This window comes from Pituophis catenifer, unplaced genomic scaffold (assembly GCF_029215685.1).
Source record: "Pituophis catenifer annectens isolate HBS135680 unplaced genomic scaffold, rPitCat1.0.hap2 SCAF_16, whole genome shotgun sequence".
NCBI classification, from domain to species: Eukaryota; Metazoa; Chordata; class Lepidosauria; order Squamata; family Colubridae; genus Pituophis; species Pituophis catenifer.
In genome coordinates, this window is record NW_027256896.1 from 2,950,609 (window position 1) to 2,968,916 (window position 18,308).

The 18,308-nt window shown below is 50.9% G+C and overlaps 2 protein-coding genes across 3 annotated transcripts in view; one reads left to right on the forward strand and one right to left on the reverse strand.

Annotated features, from left to right (window-relative positions):
- TNRC6A (trinucleotide repeat containing adaptor 6A) overlaps positions 1 to 11,051 on the forward strand; it is a 50,063-nt gene extending 39,012 nt beyond the window's left edge. For both annotated transcript variants that reach the window (XM_070955324.1, XM_070955325.1), the window contains 12 exons: positions 799 to 933; positions 2,919 to 3,038; positions 3,156 to 3,236; positions 3,844 to 4,051; positions 5,548 to 5,679; positions 6,136 to 6,297; positions 6,741 to 6,881; positions 7,387 to 7,497; positions 7,581 to 7,799; positions 8,282 to 8,355; positions 8,468 to 8,607; positions 9,043 to 11,051. In XM_070955324.1, the coding sequence (XP_070811425.1) occupies positions 799 to 933; positions 2,919 to 3,038; positions 3,156 to 3,236; positions 3,844 to 4,051; positions 5,548 to 5,679; positions 6,136 to 6,297; positions 6,741 to 6,881; positions 7,387 to 7,497; positions 7,581 to 7,799; positions 8,282 to 8,355; positions 8,468 to 8,607; positions 9,043 to 9,421 (1,902 nt within the window). In that variant the 3' untranslated portion in view covers positions 9,422 to 11,051. The remainder of the gene's footprint in view (positions 1 to 798; positions 934 to 2,918; positions 3,039 to 3,155; positions 3,237 to 3,843; positions 4,052 to 5,547; positions 5,680 to 6,135; positions 6,298 to 6,740; positions 6,882 to 7,386; positions 7,498 to 7,580; positions 7,800 to 8,281; positions 8,356 to 8,467; positions 8,608 to 9,042) is intronic.
- Positions 11,052 to 12,793: 1,742 nt separating this feature from the next.
- NDUFAB1 (NADH:ubiquinone oxidoreductase subunit AB1) lies at positions 12,794 to 17,090 on the reverse strand. The gene is made up of 4 exons (XM_070955232.1): positions 16,779 to 17,090; positions 16,582 to 16,669; positions 15,343 to 15,448; positions 12,794 to 12,956 (listed from the first exon to the last, which is right to left on the reverse strand). The coding sequence occupies exons 1-3, from the start codon at positions 17,052 to 17,054 to the stop codon at positions 15,357 to 15,359; spliced, it is 456 nt and encodes a 151-aa protein (XP_070811333.1). The 5' UTR covers positions 17,055 to 17,090; the 3' UTR covers positions 12,794 to 12,956; positions 15,343 to 15,356.
- Between the last annotated feature and the right edge of the window lie 1,218 nt (positions 17,091 to 18,308).

The following is an 18,308-nucleotide window of genomic DNA, read 5'->3' on the forward strand; positions in this document are numbered from 1 at the left end:
GAGTAGCACCGGGAGGGGGGGGGGCAACCTCTGCAGGCATCCCAGGTAGGTGTTCTGTCCCCCTTCCTCACACAGGCAAACGTAATACCAAGCACGCCTGCCAATATTTTATTAGGTAAACGGATTAGAATTCCTGGCAGACCAAGGTTTTGGCAACAAACTGCCGAATGCCTGCCAAGACCATTTTCACTCCCATAAAACAGAAGAAGAGTTATCTTCAGTCTGTTCCAGGAGTAACAATTTATCCACGAGACAAGAGTTTAGTCAATGTTCAGTCCAAAATATATCCAAGCCGAATTTCAGAGATCACAATGTGACTTTCAGGGTTTAACTTTGTCCATCACAAAGCCTGAAGAGCAATCCCACCCACTTTTATTCCTGGTGGGGCGTGGCTCCCTGACTCAGCTCAATCTCTGGCCCTCCCACGTCTCTTCCGTTGCTGCACACGCTTCTCCCTCCGATGTTGCCTGGGATCAAGCCAGGATTCATCATCCTCGCTCCCTATCTGTTGTTGTTCCGATATGCTTTCCTCCTGGCATCTCCCAGGCTGTTCCTCCTGGCCTTCAGATGGAACCTGAGGCATTGCCAGAGAGGAGGGTCCTGGAGAGGGAGGCTTGTCAGGTCCTCCCCATCACTTTCTGAGTCCTCTTCCTCTGTTAGGACAGGCTCGGGAATCGGAATCACAACAGTAGGCATCCCAGGCAGAGCAGGTTTGGGGGGTCTGGGAGGGGAATGTTTATGCCCCTACCTGTCTCAGGTGGAGGGGCAGCGGCTCACCTGTCATCTGTCCCTCTACAGAACGGCAATCCCAGTCCTTTTGGAAATCTCACAGCACAAGCCCGGACGATGCAGCCATCTCCAGCACAACCTCCTCTTCACTCCTCCCAGTCCAATCCCCGCGCTCAAGTGCCTCCTCCATTACTCTCCCCTCAGGTGAGGCTCCACTGGAGGGCTTGTGGCCAGGTACAAGGACGAGGCGGCGGCAGTTTGCAGGGGAAATGAAAGGGGGTCTCCTTTTCCGCTGCGTAAGGCAGGCTGATGGGGCAAAGCTTGGTTGCAGCCAAGCGTTTGTCAAGGTACCCTGCAGTATTCTGATTAGCAAACGAATTATTTGTGGGTTGGCAAGCACAATTAAATGGACATGTAGCTGGTTCCAAAACCATGGTCAGAGATTATGGGATCTATTGAGCGCTGTAAAGTTGGGTTCTGGGCGCTTTGCTGGTAATGACCTGGGTGGATGATGGGAATGCTTACAAATTTTAGATAAAGCAAGGTTGAAGCATCTAAGGCAGGGGTGTCAAACTCGATTTCATTGAAGGCTGCATCAGGGTTGTATTTGACCTTGGGGGGGCAGGGCAGCTCAACGTCACTCATGTTGGGGGGTGGGTCCTGTGGTGACCTGAGCACTGTGGCAGTGAAAATAGGCTCCCAAGGTCAGTTTTCGGCTGTTATGGACTCCTGCAACCCTCTGCGTGGCCCTCCCAAGCTCCGTTTTCACTGGCAGAAGGTTGCAGGAGGCCGTGTCAGCCGAAAACGGAGGTTGGGAGTCCGTTTTCACTGGCAGAAGCACCGCAGGCTGGTCCTTCGCTGTTTCCAGGGCGGCCCCGTGTGCCAGATCTGAGTACCCCGTGGGCTGAATCCGGCCCCGGGCCTTCAGTTTGACACCCCTGATCTAAGAAGATAGAAACAAAATTTAAAAGTCTCAAAAAGTTTGATAAAGGGACTGAGAAAAACTCAAATTTAACAGGGAGATGCAGAATTTTTTTTATAACTAAAAGAAATAAAATGAACAGGTCTAGGATAAAGAATACCTTCTTCAGTGATCAACAGTATTTGTGAAAAAATACCATGGAATATTAGTTGACCGCAAGCTGAATTTGAGTTAGCAGATTTATATGGCTACTGAAAGGGCAAGTGCAATTTTAGGCTGCATCAATACATGTGTGGTTTGCTACTCATAGAAATTAATCTTTCCATTTCATGGTGTATTGATTAGATCCTTCCTCAGGTATTGTGTCCAGTTCTGGCCAGTATCATTGTTAAAAGGATTAGGAAAAAGGCAATGAAGGTGATCAGTGGAGAGCCCACAGAGAAAGAGCAGAGGGATTAGTGTTAAGAAATAGATAGTCTTCAACTTAAGTCAGCCATTGAAATGGAATTTCTCTTGTTAAATAATATGGTTGAAAGTGAAACCACATCGCTTAGCAACCGTAGTCCCAGTTGCCATTGTTAACTAAATCCCACATTCATTAAGGCAATCTCTTACCAGCATCCCACAACCAAGTCAGCTGGGCAGTGGGTCAAGGAATGAGGGATGTGGGTGGGTGGAGCAAGTGGAGAGGGGCTGGGGAGAGGGTGTGGGTCAGGAAGACTTAACCCAGCAGCTTGCAGCCTTCTCTGTGAGCTTCCCATTGACTTTCGATGGTCGTAGATTGAGGGGCACCTGTAGAACTTTTCGGGCGCCTAAAAAAATGTCCTCCAGAAGAATGTGAAGTCTGTTGTCTCCCATCCTAGAGCGCAGGTGACAGACTAATAAATTTCAGCTCCCAGAAGGCAGATTCTTGATAGAAAAGCCCCTCGCAACAGCGGGAGCAATTCAGCAATGGAGCCAATTACAGATCGCGATGGCCAGATCCTGGGCCTTGGATCAGATGCCTTTAAGGAGAGACTAGATAGGCATTTGGGCAATTCTTCCAAGTCCATATATGGAGAAGAGTCAAAAGTCAAAGTAAAAACCACAGATCTGCAGCAACATAACAGCAGTTGTATCCCCACGTGCTGCAAGTTCATTCCTGTTGTCCTCTTTGCTCTAAAATGTTCTGCTCCGAAGTGATTCAACAACCTCAAAGCCTGGGGATCTGGTCGGGGTGCTTTGCCCCTTGGCCGCTCCTTCATGGCCTGCCTTTTTGACTCTTTAGGTTCCAGTATCATTGCTGAAGTATGCACCAAACACCGGGGGCCTCAGCTCACTCTTTGGCCCACAACAAGTAGCCATGTTGAACCAACTCTCCCAGTTGAACCAACTTTCCCAGTTACAGGTAAGCAATCATCCAACAAATCTCTTCCCCCCTCCCCCTCCCCCATGAGATTAGTTTCCTGAATGAGCAAATGTCCTCACTCTGACCTCTTTTGCAACCCTGGTTTTACTGTCTTAGCGATTGCTGGCCCAGCAGAGGAAAATGCAGGGTCAGAGGAACACGCCTGCTAGTGGCCGCCAGGAGCAGCAGCAGCAACAGGTAGGCTTCACTCTGGGTCTTTTTAAAGATTTTTATCCTCCGACATTGAGTGAGGTTGCCTAAAAAGTCTGGGGGGGGCTGTGGGAATGCATTGGCCAAGTGCTGAATTGGAGGCACGGAGACCGGCTGCGATGGGCGCCTCACCATGGAACCAGGCATCTTGCTTTGTGGCTCCCGCCTCATGGAAGAATATCCATACACTGCTCTGCCCCTTTCATTCTTCCCAAGCTTTGAATGTGCAGAGAGTGGACCACCGTTTGTCTGAAATGCTACAGGGTTTCCTGCTTGTGCAGGGGGTGTTGGACTAGAAGACCTCCAAGGTCCCGTCCAACTCTATTATTGGGCTATTCTGCACTCATGTTAACAGTAAATTGAATGTGCAGGACAAACAATCTATAATTTTGTTCAGAATCTACGAAATGGTTCACCATTTAGAGTTGACCCCATGTAGTTTGGAATTCATAGCTATCATCTTCTGACTGAACAAGAAACTATTTTGTTGGCTTAACTCAAGTTCATAATTCTGGGCTGGAAGTATATTTATCACGGTACTGGTGGGCTGCATCACAGCTCCATTGACCGTTTGGTCCTCTCTTTGTGTTTGAAGAATCGCCCTCTTAATATGCAGCAACAAATGATGCCACCATCTTGTCAGCTCGATCCAAGTCTGCTCATGAAGCAGCAGGTGCCTCCGTCACAACAGCAGTTCCATCAGACCGCCATAAAATCTTTCCTGGAGAACGTTGTTCCCCATGCTAACCAAGAGTTGCAGAAAGGGCCATCTCAAATCAATGCATTCAGCAACTTTCCTATAGGTGAGTGTCTTCTCCATTGGTTGAGCTCTCTGGTCTCCAGCAGCTGGGTTTGACTATTGGCTGCCCAGCTAAGCCACTTTCTTTGCTCTGTAAGCTAAGATTATCCTGCTGGTGAAAGGCTTTCTGAGGTCAATAAAATCCAACATCCAAAACCTGCCAGTATGGTGAAGAAATTACCTTCTAACAAATCTTTGAGATATATTTCACCTTCAGTTGCTTGGATGTTCTTGTGGGAAAAGAGCTGCTGCTGCAACAGCTAACTGGGTTTCTGGGGCTTGGATGGAATGTTTTCTAACTAGTCCAACGCAGACGATGGGGCTGTTTGACACCCAACACAGTCCTGCCAAGGTAGTGGGCTCCTTCCTTGCAATCCCAGATAGCAACAAATTACATGGCTGTTGAAAGGCGTTTGGGTGTAGTGGTTAAAGGCCCCAGCCCAGAAACTGCAAGGCCATGGAGTTTAGCCTTAGCCTAGGCATGGAGCCTGCTGGTGATCTCTCAGCCCTAGGGCAGGGGTTCCCAATCTCTTGGCCACGGCCCATAGTGGACCGTGAGCTGTTGGCAACCGGGCCGCAAAAACGGGTGTGTGCAGGTTCGTTCCATTTGTGTGAGTGGCAGGCAGGTGTGAAAGCTGTTCGTGCAGGCACGCTTGCTAGCCGCTCACACAGAACCATCCCTCCCACCCTGATGCCGGTCCACAAAGGCAGAAAGGTTGGAGAACTCTGCCATGGGGGAAAAAAAGAACAAGAGTCCTGCTTCATTCTCCAAGTGGCTTTTTTATTTTGCTGATTTTCTTGACTTACATCTAAGGGCTTTTTTTGCTGCTTCTCCACAATGGCCCTGGCCTTTTACAGTTTGGTGACCAGACAGTGTCGGGTGAAAGTTAAGCTCTTGGTAGGTGCTAGAATGGGGAATGTTAGATTCTTAGGATTGGACCCAAATTCCACCCTTAACGTGGGGGACCGATCCTTGTAGCTTTCTGAAAACTGCCTCCTCGTTTCTGGAGACACCCTCGGCTTCTAAAGCCCAGCACTGCGCACAGAGGGCCAGATGTCAGAATTCGCAAGTTCTGATCTGATTCTCCTCTTCCAAGCGTTTTTTGCTCCCAAGCTTCAGTCCTGGCTTTCCTGTCCTGTCTGCTGCTCTGCCTCTGCATTCCTGTGCGATTGATGCCAGGGCAGAAAGGGAGAAACTCTTGACTGAGCAAAATTCTATTAGGCAATGGAGGCATAAGTGCTTTGGGGTGAAATTCATCTTAGAAAAGCAAACTTGGCAGGTTTTCTAGGAAAATTGTCCCCCCCCCCCCTTCCCCGGTGCAGTCCTGGGGTGTGAGTGTGTGTCTTTTGCTTTGCTTTGCTTTGCTTTGCTTTGCTTTGCTTTGCTTTGCTTTCCAGTCTGGGGCAGCTCTAGTGGCATCCAGTCCCTTGTGCTGGATCTTCCATGCTACAAGGGAGGGAAGAGGGATGCGCTGACTCTCACCAATTCTCTTAATGCAGGAATGAACGCAAACTTGAATGTAAATATGGATATGGGCAGTATTAAGGAGCCGCAGTCCCGGCTGAGAAAGTGGACAACTGTGGACAGTATTTCCGCTAACACATCTCTGGATCAGAATGCCAGCAAAAATGGTAAATTTAAGCCAGGATGCGCAGAACAAGCCTCTGGGGGAGCTCTTGTGTTGTGTTGTGTTATCGGTTTTGAAGTGTATGAAGAGAACATCTCCATATCAGGGTTTTATTTCGGCTTACCTCAGGGCCCCCCACAGCCAGGCCATCCATGCCCAGAGGCACAATTGTGAGGTGGGTGGCCAGACAAAAAAGTGGGGTAGGTTTTGCTCCAACAGTGCAGTAATCTTTGGAAGGTGACACAGATGGAGCTTTGCAGGGATACCCAGCCCACATAATAGCAGACACAGAGAAGTAACGGATCTTGTTGGACTGTGTCTGTCCTTCTCTGGGGTGCTGCGTGTTGAGGCTGATGGGGACCTACAAATCAGCCTCCCCCGCGAAGGCTACGTGAGGTCAGTTGTCAACTTCTCAAGAGGATGTTCTGGGAAAAGATTGGATCTCCCCCTTGCTTTCCAGGTGCTATTTCCAGTGGCTTTAGAATGGAGGAGACGTCGTCCTTTGTTCCTTATGACTTCATGAGCAGTAGTAACTCTCCAGCCAGCCCACCTGGATCTGTGGGGGATGGCTGGCCACGTGCCAAATCACCAAACGGTTCAAGCAGTGTCAACTGGCCACCAGGTGGGTCCCTACAAAGGTAGATTCTGCTGAACCTTTCTGCCTGTGTTCGAGGTGTCAACCTGGCCTTCTCTCTGTCTTGTGGGATAAGGGGGGTGGTTTGCCCCCAGGAGCAGACAAGGAGCACCCCAAGTTCAGTTAGTAACACTCTTGTTAAGTGAATCTGACTTCCCCATTGAGATTGCTTGTCAGAAGGTTGCAAAGGGGGATCAAGTCACACACTGCGACTGTCATAAATATGAGCCAGTTGCCAAGCGTCGGGATTTTGATCATGTGACCATGGAGATGCTGCAAAGGTCGTATGTGTGAAAAATGGTCATGTCACTGTTTTCAATGGTGCCGTAATTTGTGGTCACTAAATCAACTGTTGTAAGTAGAGGATGAACTATTTCATCGGGCCTAGAGCTGGGAAAGAAAGCCATGAGCCGTTTCCTTTTAAATCCTAGAATTTCGCCCTGGTGAGCCGTGGAAAGGTTATCCAAACATCGACCCAGAAACTGACCCTTACGTTACTCCTGGCAGCGTCACAAACAGCCTGTCAATTAACACTGTGCGGGAGGCTGACCACCTCAGGGACAGGAACAGCGGTAGGTCTGTCGGGGGAGGGGAGGCCTCAGCAGAGACACCCCACCCCCTTCTCCTGCCTGTCTCCCTGGCCAGCCGGGTTTTCAAGCCTCCCCAGGAAGGAAGCGCAAGAGTTGGGGAGATGCAGGGAAGATCAGCGGGAGGGATGGGCACCTGCCCTTCGCCCACTTGGCCATATTTGCCATCCGGGGGTGGGCAAGGAGGCTCCTTGTGCCCTCCTGCCTGGCCTCGGGACAGCAACAGGCCAGAATCTGCAGCTGAGAATCCGTGCCTCCCAGCCCAAGGGGACTTGATCTCCCGCAGGCTGGGCAGTGTTGGAGAAGGGCTCCCGAGTAGATTCTTGGTGACCAACTGGGGCTCAGTAGCCGTCTTCCATCGCTGGCTCTCCCTGTTTGTGAGGGAGCCAGCCCGCTCTTAAAGCTGCAGCCCTGAAGTCGAGCCGAGCGGGCTCTGCGCATGCCCATTGTCTGCCTTGCCCTGAATGGCTTCCACGCCTTTCCTCCCCAGGGTCATCCTCAGCTCTGAACACCACGCTGCCTTCAACTAGTGCCTGGTCATCCATTCGTGCCTCCAACTACAATGTTTCCCTCAACAGTACAGCACAAAGCACTTCTTCAGGTGAGGCCTGCAACCCCTGCTTCCCTGCTGAGCCTTGCAGCCCCCTAAGGTAGTGGGGCTTCACAGCTGTTTTCTCCTTCCAGCCAGAAACAGCGACTCCAAATCCACTTGGTCTCCTGCTTCCGTTAACAACACCTCTCTGGCCCATGAGCTATGGAAGGTCCCTCTGCCACCCAAGAGCATCACGGCTCCCTCGCGGCCGCCCCCTGGACTGACCGGGCAGAAGATGTCTCTGCCCATGTGGGACAACTCTGTGCGATTTGGGGGTGGCTGGAGCCACTCGGATGCCAGATACACCCCTGGTAAGAGTCTGGCTCCCATCCCCATGCGCCACCCTTGCCCTGCCTGGCGGATGGCAGGGCACGTCTGTACTCAGAGTTCTTTTCCCACTGGGCCAAGGGCATGGCTAGGGAAGCCCTTGCCAGGCCTCTCCTCCTCCACCAGCCCTTGGCTGCCTATCTGCATGGAGACGTTGCCAAGACCCCTAAGCTAGGCTGGGGGGAGAAGGCCTCTGATCTCTTGATAAATCTACTCAGGGTGTGCTAGCCCCTTGCAAATTGTCCCCCGGCCAAGGTCAGGGACATTGATCTGATATTTGAAATGTGGGAATCTTCTGAAGCATTCAGCTGTTGAGCCACTTGAGCAAAAGTAGGAAAGATGCTATGTGGGATCGTTGCTCAGAGTTGCAAGCTCATGAAAGTGGGAAGAGGAGCTGAGGCTCCCAGGGTCTCCCCTGCTTTGTCAAGGGTTAAGGAGTTAGTGGGAGGTGTATTTTCTCTTTCAGGTTCCAGTTGGAATGAGAATAGCAGCTCAGGGAGAATCACCAACTGTCTCGTCCTGAAGAACCTCACACCTCAGGTGGGTCACACTTTGGGGGGGAGGTGTTTTGGGCTGGGGGATCTGAGCCCCTCCCCCTTCTGGCCAGGAGGGGCAGCAGCTCAATGAGGCCATCCCTTCGCTCTGTGCCCAGATTGATGGCTCCACCCTGCGGACCCTCTGCATGCAGCACGGGCCCCTGATCACATTCCACCTGAACCTCCCCCATGGCAACGCTTTAGTCCGGTACAGCTCGAAAGAAGAGGTGATGAAGGCACAAAAATCCCTCCACATGTGAGTAGCCGCCAGGCGGGATGTGAGGCTCAGGCAGGAACAGAGGGGAGGCCGCAGGGCTAGTGAGAGAGGCACATGGTTTACTGGGCAGAGGCATCTTTGGAACTCAGACCTTCCATTCAGTAAAGGACCTTTTCTTTCTAATTAATCTGCTCTTAATAGGCCTGGTTTTATTTGCCACTTAATTGGCTGGATTCTCCTCCGGAGGGTGCCTCTTTTTTTATTACCACAGAGTAGTTACCGTAGTATAAAGTAAGTGGGTAAATTGTTGTAATTGCTGTTTTTGAGGGGCTTAGAAGAAGAGGAGGAGGAGGAGAAAGATACAGTCACAGGGTGGGACTGGTGGCCTCAGGTGGAGATGCGTTTCAGGGGGCGGTTGTGTCCTTTGCAAGCCTGCTGCCATCTCACCTGCCTCTTGCTGGCTTTTGTGAACAGGTGCGTCCTCGGGAACACTACAATTCTGGCTGAGTTTGCCAGCGAAGAGGAGATTAGCCGCTTCTTTGCACAAGGCCCGTCTCTGACCCCGACCCCCACCTGGCAATCTCTGGGCACCAGCCAGACCCGCCTGGGGAGCATGGACAGCCCCCACGCGTTCTCCAACCGCAGTGACCTGACCCCTCCCTGGAGCGGTCCTGGGCTTTCAGGAACAAGCAGTGGGGATCTCCATGGCACCTCCCTTTGGGGCAGCCCCAACTATTCCACCAGCCTGTGGGGCTCCCTGGGCGGCAACGACACCAGGGGCCTTGGCAGCCCCTCCCCGCTCAATGCGTTTCTCTCCGTTGACCATCTGGGGGCCGGGGGGGAGTCCATGTAACCTTGTTTCAGCGGGAAAAACTGTGACCTCAAAGCAGCACTAAATTTGGATTCCCCCCCACCCCCACCTGCAGCCTCTAGGGGTCAACTGTGGAAATGGTTACGTCGTGCACATTTTTCCTCTTTGTTTTAGCCCAAAACATACCAGTTTGAATACTTGAATCATGCAGGCCAATATTATAATGTGAAAAGTGAAAAGATTTACATTTCCAGGTAGTACATTGCATAATTCAGCAGTTTCCTACATAAGATCAGTTTACTTTTCTTGTTTTCCTTGATTTTTTTTTTTCCTTTGGCAACTTGCTGAAAATGTTGGAGTTTGAGCTTTTTAAGCTTTGCACAGACTTGGTCCTTCTCCCTACTCTACCATGTCTGAGTGGTAGCGGCAGCAGTCCCCACCCCCCCGGGCAATGTTTTGTGGTGGGTGGGCAAAGGGGTGCCTGCTTTGGGTCGGGACGAGCCCCGATGCCCCTGCGGGCCTGCCTGCCTGCCTGGCCACTCGGCACCTCGTGGCCGTCCGTGGTGCCAAACAGTCGGGGAGAAGACCCTGCCAGGATGACGGATGAAAATGTGTTGCACCTGCCGGCTCCTGTGGAATCGGACAGACGGACGGAGCTCGGCAGCTCCCGAAGCTGCACGCCCGGCTGCACGCCTGGGTGGCGCCCTGCACTTTCAAGAGGCGTTTGGGTTTTGTCTTTTATTTGGGGGGCTCCTGTTGGGGCACTGCCTTGTTTACAGAAGTTTTTTCTTTCTCTTTTTTTAAGAAACAAATGTTTACTCTTCCATCACTTAACTATTTTTTAAAAAAACAAAAGATGTGGATGATAAAGATGCTTCCTCTCGATCTCTGGGAATCACGGGCCGTGTGCGGCCACGTTCCATTCGTTTTTTTCTAACCCCCTCCCGATCCAAGAGCCTGGCTCTCAGGAAAACGAAGGTCCCCAGTAGAACTCCTCGTAGTTTCTTATAGGAAAAATAACTTTTAGCACTGATTATTACTTGCTCGGTAAAATGACTTCTGCCAAAAATTGCTTCAATTCGCTGGAGTTTGACATTCTGTGCTTTCCGATGCTGTCTTTTTAATAGTGCGGGGGAGGGAGGGGGGAAGGGGGGGGCTTGGCTGGTAAACTGTAGTTCCCTCTTTTCATAAAGCCCCCCCCCTGGCTCTCCCCTTCCCGCCCCCCTTGTGCCATTGATGCTCTTCCTGCTCTTGTGACTGTGTTTCATGTTTAACCTTAAAGCTGAAGTAACTATGCAGACTGTAACCAAGGATTTGGAATTACAGAACTTTGTTGTATAAATTTTAAATGTTTAAAAGTTCCTGCAAATACTTTTCTTGTGAAAGTGTTAAACTCATCTTCCTTTTTGCCACAAATGGTATTATCTGATGCTTGTTTAGTCGGAGAATGAAATACTAAACAAGGATAAAAAAAAGAACCTTTTAACTGTGCCGAAAGATGCTCTCATTTCATTGCCTTGATTCTAACTGTTGTGTCTGAAGATGCAAAAGTTGTCAGTGGCTTTTTAACTGTTTACAAATAGTGTGTGATTGTAAAATGTACATTTTGGGTTGTGTTCAAATTATGAAGCTTCTCCAGATATTAATAAATCATGACTTTGGGGGCTGCTTATCCGTTGTGTTAGATGTCTCTGATTTTCTCTCCAGCAGAACCTGCAGCCTTCGTCACCTGCAGGCATCGGATTGGCCTGGAGAGGCCCGTTGGCTTCTTCACTGGGCAGATAGCACGGATGCCCCAGAGTCGTTTCATGTTTTCAACGTACTGACAGTTCTGTACCTTTACATCTCCAAAACAGCACTCTTTGTTTCTCAGTCTTGATTTATTTAACAAAGTAGGTCAGTGTTGGCAAACCTTTTTGGCACCAAGTGCTGAAATGGGAGCACATGGGTGCAGGGGAGTGCCGGAAACCGGAAGAGCAGCTCCCTGGCACGGATGTGCGCACTGGGAAGCAGAGCTTCCGGTTTCCAGCATGCACGTGCCCCAGTCACCTGGTCTTCCGGTTTCTGCTGCGCATGCGTGCACAAAGACATCCACACCGGCACCCGGAAGAGTAATGGGCGATGGCTGGCGTGCTTGGAGATGGCTCTGCGTGCCACTTCCGACACGCGTGCCATAGGTTCACCATCACTGAAGTAGGCGATTCCTGTGTTCATGCAGGTTAGTCAACCTTGCATGATAATCAACAGGACTATTTCCTACGAAGCTTTGAAGCACTTAACAATTATTAACCCTCCAGTAAATTTGACATGAAATTAGGATTGGCGTCTGGGCTGCCTCCAGGAAAACATCAGAAAAGCTCATTAGCAGAGATAACGTCCAGGGCCCGTGGCAGTTTTTCATCTTAGCAGCTTCATTTCTAAGCATTGTAGAAGAGGAGGCCAGCTCATGGATGCTGTAAATGACTCCCCCAAGTGTTGGAGAGGATCCCTCTGGTCCCTTCCAGGCATCTGATACTACAAATTTCCAGTGTGAACCAGTTGTCTGTGTTTGTTTTGATTTCACGAGTTCCATTTTCTCAAAGGAGGAGTTAGATTTCTGGGTGTTGGGCTCTAAAAGGAGGACTGAGAACAGCCACTCTGGTGCCAAGTGGAAAAATGCCCCAACTCGGGAGCTGAAAGGCCAGATTCCTGGATGGCGTGAGTGGCGGGACTATCGGCGACCCTGTTGGGAAACGAGCAGCACAAAACTGGCCCTTCATGTGTGGCTCAACTATCCGGAGGGTCAAAGGTGACCCCTGCATGATGACAAGGTGGCTGCCCTGAGCTTTAGGCAGAGCTCCAGTTCTCTGCAGCAGATTTATTTAATGATCTCTCCAAGATGCTCCCCAATGAAGGCTGTGTAAAAAAAGCCAATTGAAACGGATTGTTTCCAGAGCAAACTTGGGGTGGAGGGGTGGAGATTGAACTAAGCTTGCAAATAAGAGGGATGTTTTTGTACCTATGCAGAAACTGCTAGAGAATCAGTTAAGAAAACACACTCAATTGTCAAATCAAACCAGAAATGAATTAAATTGAATTTTTTTTTTTTAATTTGATTTATATGCCGCCCTTCTCCGGAGACTCAGGGCGGCTTACAATGCGTTAAGCAATATTGTTGAAATTGAACTTTGCAGTAGACAAGATGGCTGGTGAAGGAGGAGGGAGGGGCGAGACTGCATAGGCTGCGAAGGTAAACGTGCCCAGCACAGTGCCCAAAAAATCCACCAGGATTTTGAAGTCCACCAGGCTTAAAGTTGCCAAGGTTGGAGACCCCACTCCAGAATACCCGCGAATAGTGAGGTGGGAATGGTGCAAATCGCAGGGAAAGTCTTGAGAAACATTGTTTTTAAAACGGCGATAGTGAAACAAAAGGCGTAAGAATTTTTCATATTTATTCTGACGGCCAACATTTACAACTTTAAATAGGATAAACAAAACTCAGAGAGCCCCAGTGATTCCAAACCGCAAAAGGGGTGGCTTGCCAGGCTCGTCCATCTCGATCGCTTCATCCAGCTCTCAGAAACAAAACAGGGAATACCTGTGAGCAAGGCAGGGAGAGAATATCTGTAGCTTGCATAGGATCACCAGAAAGGAGTTAAACACTGACAAGAGCAGCCAGTTCCTATTGGCTCTACCAGGCAAGGAAAGATCACACATGATGACAAATAAACACGTCCCAGTATAATGTTGCAAGATCGAATCTGGGCCTGTCACTGGGATCAGAGATGTACTCTTCCGAGCTTTCGGACTCCTGCTGGAGCCCATCTTCAGGGAACTTCTCTCTACTGGAATATGTGCTCACAGAATAGCCCGAAGGCCCATATTCCAGTAGACCCAGATTTGATTTTGCAATGAAAATCACCTGCCCAAGGATAAGACCATTTTGATCCAGAAGAGCAAAGGCTCCCAATGAGCCTGGTTAGGGAGTCAAACCAAATGCATCTGAATCATTGTGTGGCTCTCGATGCCCGGGGGAGACATGGCCAGCTAGCTGAACACTGGCCAGACCAACCCAGGGTGCAATTCTGGGGTGGCCTTGGATTCACAGCTCCTGCTAGAAGAGCAGGTGCCAGCCGTGGTCAGGAGGGCCTTTGCACATTTTCAGGTTGTGCATCAGTTGTACCTGTTCCTGGACTGGGAGGCTCTGCTCAGTCCCTTGTGCCCTTCGGGCTGGATTACTGCAATGTGCTCTACATGGGGCTGCCCTTGAAGAGCATTCGGAAGCTTCAACTGGTACAGAATGCAGCTGCAGGGATAGTAAACGATGTTGGATATTCAACGCATGTAACCACTGCTTCGCAAGCTGCCAGTGGGTTTCTGGGTGCAATTCAAGGGCCATATATTAAAGCCATGGAGGCTTTTCCAAGGAGCCAAATTGTCACCTTTAAAGCTGTTCATGGCTTGGGGCCAAGTTATCTGAGGGACCATTATCCCAGTCCTTTCTACCTGTCCAATTCGGTCCAGCAGGATGGGGAAGCTGAAAGTCCCATTAGCCAAGGAAAGTTGGATGGTGGGAAGGAGGAGAGGTGCCTTCTATGCTGTAGCCCCTGCCCTCTGGAACATTCTCCTTCCAAAGATTAGAATGAGTCCAATCCTATTGGCCTTTCATAAGGTTTTAAAAACGTGGCTATGTGCCCATGCCTGGGGTTCCATATATAGAGAGTCCAATTTCTTGGCTATCCTGACAATTATGATACTTTTTTCAGCTACTGAATATATATATTTTTATACTGTTTTTAACTGAGCTTTGTTTTAGAATTAGTTCGCCACCCAGAATCACTTGGTTGGGGTGGGCAGCTACAGAAATTAAAGAAATAATTTGTCTGTGATCATCAAGTTGCCCTTTTGAACATAAAAATAAGCCGACCAAAGGTGTGCTGTCCCAAGGCAGGACATGCTGCTTCCTCCCCATTATTCTGCCATGATGAACAGGGGCTCCCACATCCCCGGCAATATCCCAGCATTCATCAGCCAAAGCAAGAATATTTCCTGCCTCATCAAACACAGAGAGGCAAGGAGATTTGGGCATAGCAGCCCCCTATTCTGTCCTGGTGAACATCTGCTTTGTAGGTGCTCTGGCCAGTGCCTGTCCGCCTGCAGCTCCCCTTCTGAAGCTTTGCAGGAATTCTCTGCCATTTCTGATTTGACTTCCTGCAGCTCAGACTAACATTCCACAATCCATCCCAGGAATGCCCTGGACACGGAGGCTTCAACCCAACTTCGAGTCATCATGAAATTGCAAGCACTAGTTTTCATCTTTCTGATATGCTGCTGAGCATTCGAGAAGAAAAAATAGGTTTAACTGTACAAGCCTCTCTGCTTTCCTGCCCCTACGGCTGCTAATGCTTGCTCCCTCCTTCCCACCAAATTTTCCAATATATCGTTAATCACAGAATCATAAAATGTAAGCTTGGAAAGGATGCTAGAGATCATCTAGTCCAGGGGTGTCAAGGCCCGTGGGCCCATCCTGGAAACAGCAAAGGACTGGCTCACGGTGCTTCTGCCAGTGAAAACGGAGCTCGGGGAGGCCACGCTCAGAGGGCTACAGGAGACTGTCCCAGCTGAAAATGGAGCCTGGGGGGGCAGAGGGCCCTGTTTTTCCTGACAGAGAGCTGCAGAGGGGTCCACCCCGGCCACGCCTTCCCCCACCCCCGATCAAACACAACCCTGATGCAGCCCTCAATGAAATCGAGTTTGACAACCCTGATCTAGTCTAACCTCTCATTGCAGGAATCCCTTCTCACGCTCTGCCTAAGGATGCTAGGCAGGAGCGGCTTTGCTCCCAATCCAAATTCTCCCACCTTCCTAGACTGAAATGCAGACCAAACCCACCCATGCCCCCCACCTAAGGCTCCCACAATGGAATCTGCTCCCTTCTTGCAGGCTTCATCGCACAACAGCATCGCAAAATGACGTCCACTTACTCCACTTGAGAAGCTCATTCATACACGTCTTGCGTATCGGCAATATAATCCATGATATCTTGAGGACTCATCAGCTTTTCTGCTGCTGCGTCTGGAATTTCAAACCCTGGAAAAGATTTGACTCCTTTAGTTCAGAGATGCCAAAGTTTCCATCAATGAGAGCAGGAACCACAATCTTGGCCTGAAGGCTCCAGCCCTTTGCCCAACGAACCCCGCAGGGTGCAGGGCCAATTCCACAGCTTCAGGGGGAGGAAAGATGTCAGCCCCATCTCTCAGGGAGAATACTGGAGAACTCAAAAGCCCAAACCCAGATAGGTCCCACAGTGCTGCCATTCTGGTGGGGAGTGGGGGCCTGAGGCATTTTTCTTGGTGCCTATCTATCCTGTGTTTTGATTTACCTTCCTGGGAATGTAAGGAGGGAGGGCCATCTGTTTTGTCTTGGCGCTGGAGCATCTCGGCAAGCCTTCTCAGCCTGCGATTCTCAAAACAACTTCACAGCTGTGGATTGACTTATTCAACCCTTAGGGGGTAAGGGGGGGGGTTCTAACTGCTTTAACCTAATGGAATTGCCCTGGGATCTTCAGCTCCTGCTTTCTTTGTCTTGCTATCACTTTTCTCTCCATCAAAGTTTCCTTTGGAAATGCCAACCCTTTCAAGAGTTCTATGTTCTTGAGCGGAGGGGAGAGGCAGGGTCTTCCACCCACTCACCAAGCAACCATGGACCCTCCAAGATCTTTTGGCACAAAGCTGAATGCAGCCTGCATCCCATTTTTTCCATATCTGTGCCATTGATTATTATTGGTTCAATTTATTATTGGTTTGATTTATATGCCGCCCTTTCTCCGGAGACTCAGGGCGGCTTACAATGCGTTAAGCAATAGCCTTCATACTTTTGTATAGACCTGCTTAGTAGAGCTTTTGGCCCCCCTTAAGCGGTGTTCTTTTTTATACAAAGTCAGCTTATTGCCCCCACAATCCGGGTCCTCATGATCCCATCGTCCAAGTAAGAAAAGGGCGAACAGGGCAGACCCAGAAGCCTTGGAAGCCCCTGCCTGGGCAGAGAGAGACCCGGGGGCTGCCGAGGCGGGAAATTCAACCGGGCGAGCACCCAAATCCTGCCTTCGCGATCGACCTCGAGGCGCTGCAGGGCAACGGACGCCGCCATGACCTTCCCCGGCTGGGCTGCACTCGGGCGACCCGGGAAGGACGGAGGGGAGGGCACCGCGGGGGCGGCCTTACCGAACTCGTCCTCCATGGCCATGATGATCTCCACTTGGTCCAGGCTGTCCAGGCCCAGGTCCTTCATGAAGTGCGCCTCCGCCGTCAGCTGCAGGGGCGACCACCGGGCGGGTCAGAGGGGCTGCCCGTCCTCACCCCCTCGCGCCCCTCCCTCCCTGCCCCGGGGGCCCCTCCCCTCCCCTCCCCTCCCCGCCCACCTTCTCGGGGTCGATCTTGTCGTAGAGCTTGAGCACGTAGAGCACCTGGTCGTGGATGCTCTTCAAGGTCAGCGTCGGCGCGTCCGAGTAGCCGCGGACCCACGGAGGCCGCCGGGATAGAGCGGGCAGCTGCACCCCGGCCCAGGCCGCCCCCGCCAGGCCGAGCCTGCCCTCCGGCCCCGGCCCCACCGCTCCCGCCGCGCCCAGCCGGAGGACGAGCAGGCGGCGCTGGCCACGGAGCCCGGCCGCGGCGCGGAGCAGCACACGCGCCGCCATCTTGACCCTGTGCGCATGCGCCCTCTGCGCCAGGGGGTGGGGCGCGGGGGCTCCTCCCGGCAGGCCTCGCGGCGAGGGAGGGAAGGAGGGGGAGTGACATCCCTCCCCTCCGCGGGGAGTCTCGTCACGTGTGAATCCGGCCCCATCCGCCACTCGCGTGCAGCCACCGCCGAGTAAAGGCGACCAGGCGGCTGCAACTGTCTCAAGCCCAGCTACAATGTTGCCATTTCTGCCCGGTCCCGAGTCGGGCGCCTTTCGCGGGGGCCTCTTTCTCGCTCCCCGTTTGGGATGAGAATGCAGCCTTTGCGTCGAAAACCCATACAAGAATCCTCGGATCGCAGAAGCCGATGTGTTGCGGGAGACCCCAAGACAAGGACAGCATCGGGTTTTGCCCCTCCAGCCACGTGTGGGAAGCCCCCCACCCCCAGTAATGAAATATTTTGGGGAATATTAAGAGGCCAGAATATGAGACATGGTTTTAAGAGGCAGAAAGCAGCCCCCCCCCGTCTTTCTTAATAGCCCACAGCAGATGCCAGCACTTAAGATCACGTGCTTATTGAAAGCGGAAGCAACTACCTAGATGGCTCCATTCATAAGCAAAGCAAGTCGAGTGGACTTGCTTTGAGTGAAGACAGAATATTTCAAAACCCCTTACAGCAATTTCGACAGCTAACAAAAGCATTAGAGCAAGCTTGGTAGTACAGGGGTTTAAGGCACCCTGTTATTAAGCTGGTTATTAAGACCAGCTGCCTGCAATTACTGCAGGGTTCGAATCTCGCCAAGGCTCAAGGTTGACTCAGCCTTCCATCCTTTCTAAGGTAGGTAAATTGAGGACCCAGTTTGTGGGGGCAATAAGCTGACTTTGTATAAATATACAAAAAGGATGAAGGCTATTGCTGAGCACATTGTAAGCCGCCCTGAGTCTCCGGAGAAGGGGGGCATATAAATCAAATAAAAATAAAAAAATAAAAAGCTGCCCCTCACCCAAAAATCCAAAACAGGACATAGCCATCAGCCACAATAAAGAATTACCCAACACCCTTTCAGAACACAAAGCCCATATTGCCCAAACCCCAAACTTACAGAAACTATAAAGATCCATCCAGCCATTTGGTCAGCTGCCCCAGAACCCCAAACCCTGGTGGTTCCATTCATCAATAAATGGACCTTCTTTCCAATCGTTCTCCATTTTATTTCCAGCATCTTTCTCTCAGACTGCACTGCAGAGATGCTGTGCACGCTGCTTGCATCATT

Bases quoted from the DNA above. Each gene is read 5' to 3' on its own strand.
- NDUFAB1 (XM_070955232.1), bottom strand. From the start codon at position 17,054: ATGGCGGCGCGTGTGCTGCTCCGCGCCGCGGCCGGGCTCCGTGGCCAG. The intron at 16,670-16,778 runs GTGGGCGGGGAG...TCGCCCCTGCAG, and splicing joins ACAAGATCGACCCCGAGAAG to CTGACGGCGGAGGCGCACTT. The intron at 15,449-16,581 runs GTAAGGCCGCCC...AATCTTTTCCAG, and splicing joins GGCCATGGAGGACGAGTTCG to GGTTTGAAATTCCAGACGCA.